This window comes from Ananas comosus, linkage group 10 (assembly GCF_001540865.1).
Source record: "Ananas comosus cultivar F153 linkage group 10, ASM154086v1, whole genome shotgun sequence".
NCBI classification, from domain to species: Eukaryota; Viridiplantae; Streptophyta; class Magnoliopsida; order Poales; family Bromeliaceae; genus Ananas; species Ananas comosus.
Genome location: NC_033630.1, coordinates 12,785,485 through 12,800,299, shown reverse-complemented (window position 1 = coordinate 12,800,299; position 14,815 = coordinate 12,785,485). Strand labels below are relative to the sequence as shown.

General features: G+C 35.4%; 2 protein-coding genes across 9 annotated transcripts; one reads left to right on the top strand and one right to left on the bottom strand.

Annotated features, from left to right (window-relative positions):
- Positions 4,578-9,172, top strand: LOC109716521 (NAC domain-containing protein 74-like). 4 transcript variants are annotated; one of them, XM_020242024.1, is made up of 5 exons: positions 4,578-4,776; positions 6,515-6,699; positions 7,146-7,423; positions 7,526-7,771; positions 8,005-9,172. In XM_020242024.1, exons 2-5 carry the CDS (start codon positions 6,534-6,536, stop codon positions 8,722-8,724), a joined length of 1,410 nt encoding a protein of 469 aa, XP_020097613.1. In that variant the 5' UTR covers positions 4,578-4,776; positions 6,515-6,533; the 3' UTR covers positions 8,725-9,172. The 4 variants fall into 4 exon arrangements, with proteins under 4 accessions (XP_020097613.1, XP_020097614.1, XP_020097616.1 ...); XM_020242025.1 differs by having other exon boundaries at positions 6,501-6,699; XM_020242027.1 differs by having other exon boundaries at positions 4,579-4,776; positions 8,014-9,172.
- On the bottom strand, positions 10,209-14,792 carry LOC109716364. 5 transcript variants are annotated; one of them, XM_020241761.1, is made up of 6 exons: positions 14,539-14,792; positions 14,375-14,447; positions 12,945-13,416; positions 11,927-11,958; positions 10,867-11,823; positions 10,209-10,778 (listed from the first exon to the last, which is right to left on the bottom strand). In XM_020241761.1, the coding sequence occupies exons 3-5, from the start codon at positions 13,279-13,281 to the stop codon at positions 10,894-10,896; spliced, it is 1,299 nt and encodes a 432-aa protein (XP_020097350.1). In that variant the 5' UTR covers positions 13,282-13,416; positions 14,375-14,447; positions 14,539-14,792; the 3' UTR covers positions 10,209-10,778; positions 10,867-10,893. The 5 variants fall into 5 exon arrangements, with proteins under 5 accessions (XP_020097350.1, XP_020097352.1, XP_020097349.1 ...); XM_020241763.1 differs by having other exon boundaries at positions 14,375-14,437; XM_020241760.1 differs by lacking the exon at positions 14,375-14,447.

Here is a 14,815-nt window from a genome sequence, read left to right as displayed (position 1 = left end):
GTTTTTTTTTTTTTTTTTTTTTTTTTTTTTTTGAAGCTTTAATTATACGGCGCCGTTGTACGCACCGGAATACATTATACGTCATCTCAGCCGTCCACCGTATCCGACGGTTCAGATGTAATCTGCCATTGCTTACTGAACTAAAAGGTCATTCAACGCATTACTGGAATTATAGAGTATTTTGATTCAACTGTCCAGAGCTGGTAACGTCTCTGTTTGTTAGACTCTTTGTTTCGACGCCTATATTTGCTTTTCTTTTTAGATCCTTTTTCTTTTGCCTTTTAGCTTTTCCCGGGGCCCTTACAACTTTCCTTCGTACAGGTAAATTCAATTGCTCAGTGAAAGAAGCAAATAGCGTGTTATTTTTCTCTCTCTTTCTAAAAAAAACTATCCGATCTTTCAAAATTCTAATTTTACTATCTAATAATTCAATTTATTTGATTTGAGTCGGTCAACGGCACTTTAACTTTGAAATTTGAATGCGTCGTTTATCTTTACAAATTTAGTCAGCATATTTTATGTAATTCTCGTAGCTATAAGTTTATTAAAATAAATAATTAGCTTAAATTTTGAAGTTAAAAGACTGTTGTCTGCCTGAAATCAAACAAATTGAAAAGTTGAATAGTAAAATCATAAATTTTAAAAGTTCAAATAGTCAATTTAAAATGGTGCGTAATTCAGGTAAGTTCTATATATTTTTACTGCAGATTGGCATCTAAACTTTTAAAATTTTATATTCGACGTTCCAACTTTTAAAAGGTAGATTCATATTTCATCAATTTAATGTCAAAGAATACTTTTGTGGATAAAATTGGCAATAATTCTCACATTTGATTTGTAAAAACAAATGCTAGAGATTAATTTATATACATACTTATTAAGATTGGATTTTACCGTTAAAAAGATTTTGCTAGATTATCGGTATGCGTTCATTATTATTTTTTGATCATTTGGCTGATATTAGTCAATTTAAATTGATAAAATGTAAAATTAAACGATCGACTGCAAAACTTTAGAAGTTTTAGATAGATAAAATTTTGAAAAATTTAGATGACTACAAAGAAGCAAAAGTTTAGGTGGGGCAATTAACTTTTCTTTTTCTAGACACTTGACTAGAGAGAAATTGTACTCTTTTTTTTTCTTTTTTTTTTAAGAATTGATGGGCACCAGAATCAATCTGGTGTGCATAAATTTTACAGTACATATAAGATAGCAGATCAAACGCAACATTTATAAATAGATTACAATTTATATAGTTTCTGTACGTTCTAAAATCTTTATACTATTGTACACTAAAATCGAAAGCACCATAATTAAATCAAAATCTATACCACTTAGTGTTCCGGTAAGATACGCTATTCTACACTATCTATTCTAATCAATCAATATAAAATGAATGAAAAGATAAGAATAAAATATAAAGCACAAATGAAAAGATTTAAACATAGTGATGCTTTTACTTTTTCTCATCCTTTTTGTACCAATATCTGAAAAAAGCATGTGCTTTTCCAAAAATGCTTCTTAGAGATAATGGCTTCAAACTTTAACAAAAGCAACTAAAGTGATCTTATGGTACTCATGTAGCATATCATTGTTTTCATACTGCCCCCACAATGGGGCACTATGATTTTTTTAAAATTTCTTTTTCATATTAATTTATCAAGAGAAAATGACTTTTTTTTTTTTGTCTTACTAACATTGGTTGGTTGCACTTCACTATTATGAAACCAAAAGTTGTTACATCAACAACATAATATTCCAATTAAAGCTGCCCCATTAGTAGATGTTGCCAAACAAAAAGGAGTGACAAGTTTTCTTGTAGAAGAAGAAGAAGAAGATAAAGCTTTTTTTTTTCTTTCCCTCTTTTTCTTTTTGATTGATTTAGCACCAAATTTTAGTCCATAGATAATTAAAAATAGAAGGCAAAAAAAAAAAAAAATCTATGGTATCTTCTACGCTTACTTACTCTAGCATATGTTTCATACTTCTAGAACTAGTGTCCAATATAAATATTTGTTCTTTTTATATATAGGAGTAGCTTAAATTTTTATAAGCTTATTTTAGGTTTAAGATTTTGGGGGGGTCTAAAATTTTTTCCTTTTGTTATTTGCTTTAATTTTGCTAAATCTTTTGTGTGTGCATGCTACTGAAACTTTTGTATTTTTCAACTCCAACTCTTTGTTATAATTGCTATTAATTTCCTTTTCCATGCCATTATTAATGTGTGTGGTGGCTTTGTAATAAAAATTGAGACAAATTACATTGCTATTTTCATCAAATTGTAGTGGACAAATATGGAGGGTACTCAAAACAAGTGGGTGCATAATAATGGAGCTTGGTGTTCTAATTAAGCAATAATAATAATAATAATAATAATAAATAGTGCTCTCTTTTAGTCAATAGGAGAATTTTGTTTTGTGTCCCATCACATTATGTTACTTAAAACTTCCACCTTTGACCACTCATTGGGGTGGTTGGAAATGAATCATGAACCATAGATAGAAAATAGCCCTTCTCTTCTTTTCTTTGTTCCTTTTCCATTCCTCTTTTTTCTCTTTTATTTCTAATTATAAATCTTAGCCCCACTAAACCAAAGTTTGTTTTAGTACTATTCACTGAGTCGTCTTACTTCAATCGATTTAGCAGTTACCAGAGTATCGAAACTAAATAGGCATTACTTTTGTCTTGTTTCCACTCTACACACGTAAGGATCAGTACGAATACATTTAATAAATCATATTCTACTATAAATATTTTTTTTAATTAACTATTTAAACACCTAGTGAGAAGGAACTTAAAAAGAAAAAAACAACTCATTTTGATTTCTAATTTTGAATTTTGCTTGTAGAAATTAGACCGATGTGCGTTACAGACATACAACACACAAGTCTTTGCCTTTGCAACTCATAAGAACTTGTTTTATCTTAGTTCTACTTCTATTTTAAGCAATAATTGTTCTGATAAAATGCTTGAAAATAGAAAACTTTTGAGCTTTTCCAAATGTGAAATCGATAACTAAAAGCAGCAGCTCTAATTTTAAACCTTTAGTTTTACGACAAAACTAAATATAAGTAGCTAAGTTTTTGCTTGTAGAAATTAGACTGATGTGCGTTACCGACATACAACACACAACTCTCCGCCTTTACAGCTCTGAGAGCTTGTTTTATCCTAGTTCTACTTCTATTTTAAGCAATAATTGCTCTGATAAAATGCTTGAAAATAGAAAAATTTTGAGCTTCCCCATATGTGAAATCGATAACTAAAAGCAGCGGCTCTAATTTTAAACCTTTGGTTTTACTGCAAAACTAAACATAAGTAGCTAACTTCAGCACAAAAGGCAAATAAGTGCTTCTGGGAGCAGAAGCAATTTGAAGCACCTCAAAAGCCAATCCCACAAAAGGCAAATAACTGCTTCTTTGGAGCAGCCAATCCCACAAGCAAGAAAGATTCTTTATGGATTGAGTGGTGGAGCCCCCAAGTCCTTCTAAGGTTGTTTCTATGCATCTTCCTCATAACTTTTTCTAACAACAATGTGGCTCCCACTCTTCCTCTTTGTGGCCTTCAAAATTTAAACATACATACATTATTATTAAATATGAATTGTGACATCATCTTTTGATTAGTCAAATGTCTTGCTTTTTTATTTTTAAATTCATTATATTTGTAATGTCCTAATAATAATTTCACCTTAGATGGAAAATAGGTTCTGATTATAAATACAAGAGTCATCTAATTTAGTAATAATAACTGAGTGTAATTTTAAGCTAATGATTTAGACTCAACGAGTTATTATTATTAACGGGTCGAGACCAAATCGTTACAATTGGTACTATAAACGAACATCAGCCGAAAGCGTGAGGTTTAAGTACTATACAATACGAAATACTATACCACGAATTTGTAATGTCTCAGTAGTCTTGGTCTCACCTCGGATGGAAAAAAAATTCTATTACACCCCGTTTGCCTCGGGTATAAAGGGGGGATAAAGGGATATCCTCCCTTTATACCCAAACACAATTTTTTCATGGTGGGAACCCGTTATGATGGGAACACTTGTTCCCACCCGGGGTTGGAACAAGCTTGTTCCAACCCACTTGAGTGGAGAGAGAGAGAGAGAGAGAATTTTAGTTTAAATTTAAATATAAAATTTTTAAAATTTATAATTTTATAATTATAATTAATAAATTAAAATTTTAAATTTTATTAAAGTTTAAATTTTAAATTTGATATTTTAAAATTTTAAATTTTAAATTTGATATTGTTAGTTTTTAAATTTTAAACTTGTTATTTTATAACTTTGAAATTTAAATTTGGTCTGAAATTTAATTCACTACGAAATTTTCAATATGTCCAAAATACTATAATATATTATTTGATAATTTTTTTTAAAAAAACATTCATCTGATATTTAATTCACTCGAAATTCTAATTCAATTTAAACTTCATTTTCAGCTTCGGGGAAACAAACATGCCGTGTAGTGCGGGAGAGCATGAGTGGGCGGTATCCTCACCGGGTATGGTGATGGGACCGCATCCGCGCTTAAAAACCGCGTCGGAGGAAAGCGAGGGACACTTTCGCATTCAAACGCTCCCTCTCACACACACACACACTGTCTCTCTCTCTCTCTCTCTCTCTCTCTCTCTCTCACGCTACTGCGAAATATAATACAATAGGGGGAGGAGGGGGGAACGCAACAACGACTTCGTCGTCGTCGACGACTCCTACCTCCACCTGCTCCCCTCTCCCCCATCACCTCCTCCTCGACGATGCACTAGGTGAGGGAACGATTGCTGTCTCTTGTGCTTTTTTTTTTCTCGATTTAATTTGATGGTTTTTGGGGATTTTTTTAGGTTTTTGTTGGTGGGTTACTGGGTTGTGAGGGAAAAAAGGTTTTTTTTTTTGGATTAAAGGTGACATTTTGGTGTAATTGTTGACGAATTCTATCGACGATGCCCTAGGTGAGGGGCAATTGCTCTCTCTTTTACGCTTTTTTTTTTCCCCGATTTAATTTGATGGTTTTTGGGGATTTTTTTAGGTTTTTGTTGGTGGGTTACTGGGTTGTGAGGGAAAAAAGGTTTTTTTTTTGGATTAAAGGTGACATTTTGGTGTAATTGTTGACGAATTCTATCGACGATGCCCTAGGTGAGGGGCGATTGCTCTCTCTCTTACGCTTTTTTTTTCCGATTTAATTTGATGGTCTTTTGGGGGATTTTTTTGGGGTTTTGTTGGTGGTTTACTGGGTTGCGAGGGAAAAAGGTTTTTTCTTTTTTTTTTTGGATTAAAGGTGGCATTTTGGTGCAATTGTGGGCGAATTCTATCGACGATGCCCTAGGAGAGGGGCAATTGCTCTTTTTACGCTTATTCTGGGGGCTCAATCTGGTGAATTTTTAGGGGTTTTTGAGGTGTATTTGTTGATGTGTTATGTCCTTCTCTTTAATTCGATTTAATTTGGTGTTTTTTGGGGGGTTTTTTGAGATGGATTATTAGGGTATAGGAAAAAAGCTTTTTCCTTTTTTTTGTGGGGGGGTTTTGGTGATTGAAGAGGATTTGATTCGTTGGTCATCTTAACATTTTTTTTTTGTATTCTTAAATTTCGTCAATTTGCGCTTCAAATTATTTTTTTTTGTATTTGTTTTCCCGACCAATTTATATGTGATTTTTCCCTTTTCTGTTGTAAAATTTTGTTAATTTGCGCTTCAAATTATTTGTTTTGTACTTTTTTGACTAATTTATATGCGATTTTCCCTTTTTCCTTGTGATTCCGCTTATTTGGTGGAGTCCTTTTCCTCGTGATTTCGCTTATTTGGTGCTGACTCTAATAATGAAATAGCTACAATTTTGTTTTTTAGTTCCTTGGAATTTTATTGTGTTACTTTTTTTTTTCTTTGGTCCTAATAGATATTATTTACTAAACTTAGCTACCAAGTAAACACATTTTTTCTTTTCTGGGTCAACCCTTGGACTGAAGCTTAGATATAACTGGAATTTGATATTTTATTGTTGTTCTCTTTCCAATTCATTTCCTTATATCTCTCTCCCTCAATCAACCTCACCACATTAAATTGATGTATAGTTCATGATCATTTAGAATCATCTAAATAAACCAATGTTTGAGGATGGATTAGTTACTGTTGCAATTAAACTCCTTTTTCCTCTTTCCTCCTCAATCATCATGAATTTACTCTCTGAAAAATTTTGAATCTGGAGAAGGATATTTTATGATCTTTTTATTCGCAATTTGTTGCTGATACCTTGTGCTGCTTTTACATCATCTGCTGCTGTATGACTAATCCATGGTAACATGTTTCTTCAGATGCAAATTTTAATATTTATTCCGAGTAATTTAGTCGAAGCTACGAAAGGAGATGAATTGAAGTATACCTTATGCTTTTCGCATTTCCTATTTTTAACTTTTGATATGCTTGCTTCTAAGACATGAAATTTAAATTTATTCTGTAAGTTTCGAGTATTAGTCTTATTTGGTTTTTAATGAATGTAGTTTCTTGTTACCAGCTGAAGAACATATTATGAAATGGAGTCTCTGAGCGCCACCTCGCTGCTGCCTGGATTCGGGTTTCATCCGACCGACGTAGAACTTATATCTCACTATCTGAAGAGGAAAGTACATGGCCAGAAAATCGACTTCAATATTATACCAGAGGTGGACATATATAAACATGAACCATGGGATTTACCTGGTAAGTGAACTCGAATGCTATGCCGTAACATCGCTTCCTGCCGTAACATCGCTTCCTATGAAGCTCAATGAGTTGATCTAATGATATGAGAAATGGAGAAAGTTCGACTTCCTCCGAAATTTTTCTTTGCTCTCCTAATTTTTGGGACCTATTTTACTTTTGAGTTCAACCAGAGTAAGCTTCTGGGTAGAACTAATTAAGATTGCGAGGGATAAATTTATCTTATGCAGTTTAAATTTATACTGGTTGCATCAGATAATAGGTGCTTTCTTTTTATTTATTTTCCTGTTTAAGTAGCTTCAAGGCCTATATCTCTATGGCAGCTTCTACATAGCTTTTAGATAGTAAAGTATGGAATTGGTTCGACATTTCGCGTGTTTTGGATTCTTACCATTTCTTTCTCTCTTTTGTTTCGTTCTTTTTTAAAAAAATTTTCCTTTTTGCAGCAAAATGTAAAATCCCGACCAGAGATAGCAAGTGGCATTTCTTTACTTCTCGCGACCGAAAGTATCCCAATGGCTCACGATCGAATAGGGCGACCGAAGGGGGTTACTGGAAATCAACTGGAAAGGACCGGAACATCAAGTCTCAGAACCGGGTTATAGGGAGCAAGAAAACCTTAGTTTTCCACGAAGGTCGCCCCCCTTCTGGAAAGCGGACGGATTGGATTATGCATGAATATTACATCGATGAAAATGAGTGTAAAGCTGCCCCTGATATGAAGGTAACAATAATTTTACTTCGAATATGTCAACTTACTTAAGAATAAACTTAATCATGTTAAATTGCAGGTTAACCCTTATGTTAAATGTTGTTTATGCAACAGGATGCGTACGTTCTATGTCGTGTTACCAAGAGAAACGGATTGCCGTCAGAAGCCGATAATTCGCCTCTACCTGAGGAGGTCAATAACCACCCGCAGCAGCCAAATGAGACAACCGAATCAGTGATCTGCCACAAATCAACAAGCCCAGCTGATAATGTTGATGATATCGAAGATTGGCTTAATGAGCTCTTGGATCCCAACTTTTCTGGAATCACCGCTCCAGAAGATCTAAAAGTTGAACCAGAGGTATATTCTAACCTGCAATAGCTTTAATAGCTTGAATAGTATTTGTTTAACCATTAAATACATCCCACTAAGACTTGGTAGATGTTCCTGTAGTTGGCACAATAGATGAAAATGAGCAATGCTTATTTGTAAATAGTTTTTCCTGGACATTTTACTAATAACTATCCAGCCAAAATCGTAGTCTTCAATATGTATATATCGACTGCGAAAATGCTGATCATTCTGTTCTTAAGATCTCACAGGAAGGTGTCACTTCCGTGGAACCAAAGTTGGAGCCTGTCGATTCTAGTGTTGAACAGAATATTCTAGACGACTCGAACTTCCTATTGGAGGAGGATATCTACAGTATTCTGTACTCTAATCCTGATAGCTATAACTACAATTTGTTCGAAGATCTTGCAATGGGAAACACAGATGCTCCTTTCGCTTCTAATGGTAACTGGCTAACAGAATCTAATCATAATTTTCCTGCAACCAACTTGGAAGATGAGTTCTTTGACGGTAAAGCTTTGACCCACATGAACGAAAACAACGACGCGGGAATTCAGATACGAAAAAGGCATAAAAAAGTCGCTGAGGCATCCGGCACTAAGAGCAGACTTCAAGTCCAACTTCACAAAATGGAAACGAGAGAGGCGGAGTCAGTTAATCAGTCCGTCAAGCTTGTCGATCACTATAGCCTTGTTGATCTAGTTAAAGAGATCACGGAGTCGAAGAGCTCACTTGGCTCCGATGATGATTCACCAAAGTCAGGTACTTTGATCAACGGCATTAGCTACAACAGGAGCGTCATACGGGGCTTCTTTGTGCCACTGAGAGATCGTACATCGGCTGGTTTGAAGCGTTTGTTTGTTGGTGCTTTTACAGTGGCAATAGTTGGTCTAATACTTTATGTTCTGTTCCAATACGCAAGCCGTTTCACAGGAAGTTTTTCTTCCATTGGTTATAGCTAATGGATGCATCGTTCGTTTGCTCACTCTTTCTTTTCGAAACACTTACAGATTCACGGCTTCATAGAAACTTTCAAAGGAGTTTATGACATGTAGATCGGCTCAATTGGAAGAACTACTGAAAAGGGAAATTTCTACCATTGGTACCGTCGGTTTGTCGCTTCGTACTCCATTTTCTGTTACTTGGTGTACGCTACTTTCTCCTAGGATTTTCTTGGCCTGCAGTAGTTTTGATTTTTAACGGTTTGAGAGTTACAGATTATGACTTGAGTATAGCCATTACAGAGCTCTTTTTTTTTGCTGTGTTTGGTCATTAATGCATGTTGTTGGTGTAGTCTTGTACATATAACAATAATGTAAGAGCTCTCTTTTTGATCCTTTTGTTTCTAGAATGATACACAGTGACCTCTTGTCTTATATATTTCTGTATAATAATATTCTTCTAAAAATACATAGTGATGTAGTGAACAAGGGTAAGTATTTTTTGAACTAATTTCCATTTAATGATGAATGAATGTTTAGAATTAAGTGTTGAATGATACATATAGCATGTCAAAATTCTCACATTTTCATATATACTTTTTTAGTAAAACTTTGGAGGAAAAAAAATTGTCAAACACCCTGAATATTTCTCCAAGAATATCCTCCGAATGTTAAAATGCTGTATAGCCTTGTACACAAGTTCCCAAATTTTTTTTTTTTTATTACAAATTCAAACACATAAAACGAAATGATTCAAAGTATTCTTTTTCAATACAGGCACTTGAGTGCAAGGATTTAAATATCTATTTGGCACCAATTGTATTTACCGTATCATATTGTGCTAATAAAATATCGATACGATACAATTTCTATGCCGATAGCACAGTTTAAAACCCTCTATTTTTTAAATTAGTCAGTATTTTCTTAATAAAGTTCAAAATATCCGATAAAAATACATCTTAAATAGTTAGAATATACATAAATTTTTTATAACCGACACACATCGACACAACCCAGCACGCAATGTACCGGCACATATCAACACAACCTGGCACGCAACGTATCGGCAAGTTTTAAACACAATCCCGTACCACGGCACTTAAATCCTTGCTTGAGTGTGTTCATGCAATTTCTGATTTTAAAAAGTGAACAACAATATTCAGGAGTAGGTGATAGATTGGACCAATCACACCGTTCATGTAGTTTAATTCATGAAAAAATAACACGACTCTAATTAACATGACCAAACACAACACAACTGCTGCTGGTGATAAATCCAAAATTGATGCAACACAAAAGCCTGAAGATAACATCTGCTTAGGAAAGAAGTAATTTTGAAAAATTTTGACATTTATTAGACACAAACTTCATATCGGCACGACTAGCAGAGTCTATAGAGCACTGCACAAACCTGAATTACCACCAGGGAATCACTTTGTTACTTTCGACAGCATCTAACCAAACACAATACATCGACGATACGAAACAAAACATCGGAATCTTACTAGGAGAAATATTTCCTGGCAAATTCTTACTCGAATGCAGATTTAGTTAAATTCACAAAGAAAACAAACAACCGCTGGTTTTTAAAGCCAGGGGGGAATTCAAATACATCCTTAACAGAGGGTAATTAATTCTGATACTCTATTTGCTGAAAGAGTGTGTAATGAAACAACAATCGATCTACAGACATTAGCGGTTACGACTAAGATAAAAGAAAAGAATGGAACTACAGAAGATGCCGGGCTAAACCATTCAACCCAGCTAATGGCCTTGATTAAAGACCGGCTAAATTATTTATCCATCAACCGACTAACTCCTCGACAATTGAGGTACATAAATCGGCTGTAGCTACTCACCTCTCCTAAAGGTTATTTCTGCGCCCAAGACCTCCTAGCATGCGGAGCGCACCTGAGTCTCCAAAATGGGAACAATACGGGGAACTTTGATAGACTTCAATATGGTTACAATATATGCTCTTTCAAATCTTGCCACTTTGATTCTGTTAAAGAGATTGCATGCTTCCACCAGAAAATTCATCGACTTCTTACGCACTCCATGGTAAGAATAAGTACCTAAATCATCAATAAAATCAACAATTACAGTCAAGAAGATTACTGAATTTTATTAGAAAAAAAAATGCCACTAGAGGCAGTAGCTCACCTATCCACTTCCACAAAAGAGCTTCGCTCACTCCCTAATATATCGAGCCCAGAAACCCTTCTTTCTTGGACACTCGCACTCCTGCGCGGATCTTGAGGGCCGTGAACCAAGCGAGAAGTGCCGCCTTAAGAAAGGCCGACTGAACGAACTCTTCGTGCTAGAACTCGCTCCCCTCTCGCCTCTCTTCTGCTCCTTAGAGAGCGAATGACGACCGCCCACATCGCTATCCACAACCGCACTCCTTGAGATCCGGTTTCTGCCCTTCAATTCAATTTTCCCAAATAATTTTGCTGCAAACTTCTCCCCATGAGTGCATATAGGGCAAGGTGGGTCGTATTTATCGCTTTCAATCGTCATGTTCTCTAAACAATCTGCATGGTAGGAATGGCCGCAAACCAGGATAGCAACCACAGAGAGTTCATTGGTCGAAACTATCTTTTGACTACTCCATTGAGACCTGTCCTTTAAAAATCTTGAGCAAATTAAACATATCTGCTTATCAGGGGAAAGCGGCGGTGCTAATTGTTGAGTATTTGACCTTGTTGTTTCCTTGCTGTTTATGGAAATTAGGGTTTCGTTGTCCGGCGACCAGAGCTCTCTTTGCGAAGAAGCCAAAAGCTCGGAGAAAGCCCGCATAGACCAGCCATCAGAAGAGCCACCATGAGAGCTACAGACGGAGAGTACAAAGGAGTTTCTTCTACCCTCAGGGGAGCTGTTCGAGTTCAGGGATTTTAGAGATGGAACTCTACTGTCCGAGATTTGGCGGGAGAGTTGGTATGTTGGAGATCGGTGGGATTTTTGTGAAGAAGTCAGGTCAAACGGTAGAGAATGGCTTCGAGAGGAGGACGGATCGGTGGTCCTGAAGGGTAGAGATGATGGAGTAGAAGGAAAAGAGATTGAAGGCTTAATTTCTGAAGCTGTGCTTGCTATTCCTGGTGACCTAATAGAGTCCTTTTCCTGCGAAGAATTTAGAAATAACATCAATTGAAAGTAAAATATCCTTCAATAAACACATCTAAACAAAACTGTGACAGAAGAAAGGTCTGTGTATGCAGCTTACCACTGCTGAAGAGTTGCTTTCTATAAAGTGATCTGTTGGAGGACAATAAAATAAACATCAGACGGAATGTATAACAATTTTTAATATCGTATTGGTGAGATTAAATTGCATGCAAGAAAAAAAACATATATAGAGAAATGTGAACTTCAAATAACGTGTGGCATGGTAATACAATTACCAAGCTGACAAATGGGAACGTTGGCTTTATACTTTATAATATGTTCATCGTTTTATCCCCCCGCCAGAAATAGCAATTTCTGAATTACTCACCAATGACTCGAAATAGTTGTATATATATATTAATAAGCAAAGCTTATGGATAAAGCACACATTAAAACCTTCCCTTCCCCTTCCATTGAAAAGTAAATAGAAATTGAAAAGAGAACGACTTCCACTCTGAGAAAAACTTTTGGGAGAATTGGAACCATTACTTATTCACTAGTCACTATTTATTATTGAACCATTAACTACTTAACTAATTTGTTACTATTTATTATCAGGTCTGTTATCTTGTTCGTTTTTCTCATTTTACAGTAGTGAACCGTTCTCAAATTTGTATTTAATATCAATGTCTTTCCTAGTTATTGACTAACCAGTATCAATTATTTTCAAAAAGTCACAGGATGGAAGTATGTCGTCTACTAGAAATTGAAGTAGCTACCACAAAAATAGTGATTGCATAAATCTTACAAAACTCAAATGAAGTACAAAAATAACTAGGGGAAATTCTAAAGCAATATATTCAAAGTTTGATTGTCAGTGTTACAAAATATCACTTATATATTCAAAGTTTGATCACATAATCATCTAGCATTGTGATGAACTATGTTGGAAACATTAGCTACCAGCTAATAGCTGCTTCATTGCATGGAGATTGAGGCTACGCATTCTAGTGACCGCCTTAGATTACACTAGCATGTATTAATGAAGCTAAATACTGCAAGTTGTATATGAATTCAATACTCTCATGAAATTAATAACAATTCACAAGTGTATGAATAATTATCAAAAAACCTACCTTTGTCTTGCGCATCTGTTTTAGATTTCCCAGATGTTCCAGTAAGACTGTTAGTCTTGCGCCACTTGACAGTGTGAAAGCCATCTGATGGACTTCCAACAGCAGAGAGGCCATCAGTTTCTGTTGTCGCCCCGCTTTTAATCTCAGAACCAACATTTCCACTATTGTATTGAGACAATTGAGCATTATTATTCATTACATCCTCTATGTGCGTGCGATTGTCCCAGCGAAAGCTCCATGAAGGCGAGCGTCTAACATTTCTGTAAGCAGAAACTTCGATCCGAGTTCCGCTTGTCAATGGTTTATCCCTTGCAGCCACACAGCAGTTGGCCCCCATTTTTGTGAAAAAGAAAATATTTTTTAAAAAATGTCCTTATTAACAACAGTATTTGCATCTACAAGTTGCAATAACTCTTGATGCTTTGTGCGCTGAATTGTCCCAAAAAAAGATATCTCGAATCCCCAGCTATACCTGAAGTTTAGAGAAAAGGTTTGAACAACATTCATCCATCGTTCATCATTTTCAATAAATTAAAAATTTATGAACACAAAATGAAAAGCATCCCTTTATGGAAGCTTCTGAGTCAAGTGAGGTGATTACAAAAATTAGTCAATAATTTCTAAAGCTTCATATAATTTGGACTAGCCAAACTATTAATAGAAGACACTATATTCCCAAAATTAGTAGGACAATGATTCAAATTCATATCGAAATTCCTAACACATTTTCTTTTCCTAATCAAATTTAAAGCTCCTACATAAATATCCATTCTTACAGAAGAAGGAACTAGCTGGTTGCTGAAACAAGTAATGAAGCAGTAATTTCCAAGTTAAGAACAGTTCGCGACAATATTATACATTCCAAAAATAAAACATTACCAAAGAAGGAGGTAAGTGAACTAACTCATAAACTTAGCATAGAATCAAATCATTTCCTTTGAGCACCACATAGAAAATAATTGTGAAGGGATACAATAGAAAAGCAAAAAATGATGAAGGGGCCTAACAAAGAAAAAATTACACATATCCTCATAATCGAATCAACCAAACATATATAAAAACCTAGTAAATAAATAAATGATTAAATAACTAAACAAGTGAAAAAAAGTTTATTTTTGTATTTGCGTGAGCTTATACGCATGTATACATCAAAAACAGGGGCAAAATTTTTTATTTTAATCCACGAATATGCGAGAAGAACACATTAATGACCACTTAAAGTGCGATTCTTCATATAGGATATTAAAATTACCTACAAATTTCCCCAAATGAAGGAAGGCGGAAAAAAAAAAACTTACCTCTATCAATGCGGGAGTTCAAAATCAAGCTACAAACCCTAAATTAAGGCGATAATGACCTCAAAAGGATCGTGCCGAGAGAGATAGTGATATTTTTCAAGTGATATTCCTCATCTAATATACTAAAATTACCTTATAATTTGCACCAAAAAAGCGAAAAACCGATATGATCGATGCTGAAGGCCCCAAATCGAGCTACAAAACCCTAAATTAGCGCAATATCGACCTCAATACGATCGTAAAGACACAGAAAGACTCTTCAACTCAGATTCTTCAACTTAATATACAAAATTTACCCCAAAATCTGCAGAAAAAAACCGATCTGGGGCAACCCCGACCTCAATCGGATAGTAGAGAGCAAGAGAGAGCGGATCGCGGCGGAGTGGTGGCGCTAGGGTTTCGGACCGCGCCCGAGGATCCCTCCCCTCTCTCTCCGCCTCATCGGGGAGAAGCGGAGATCGCGGAGGAGAGGCCGAATCAACGGCCCAGATCGATCGTCGAGAGCGCGAGACCCCCTTCTAGGGTTTTGGAACGGAGAGAGAGAGAGAGAGAGAGANCCAGCCCTATTAATAG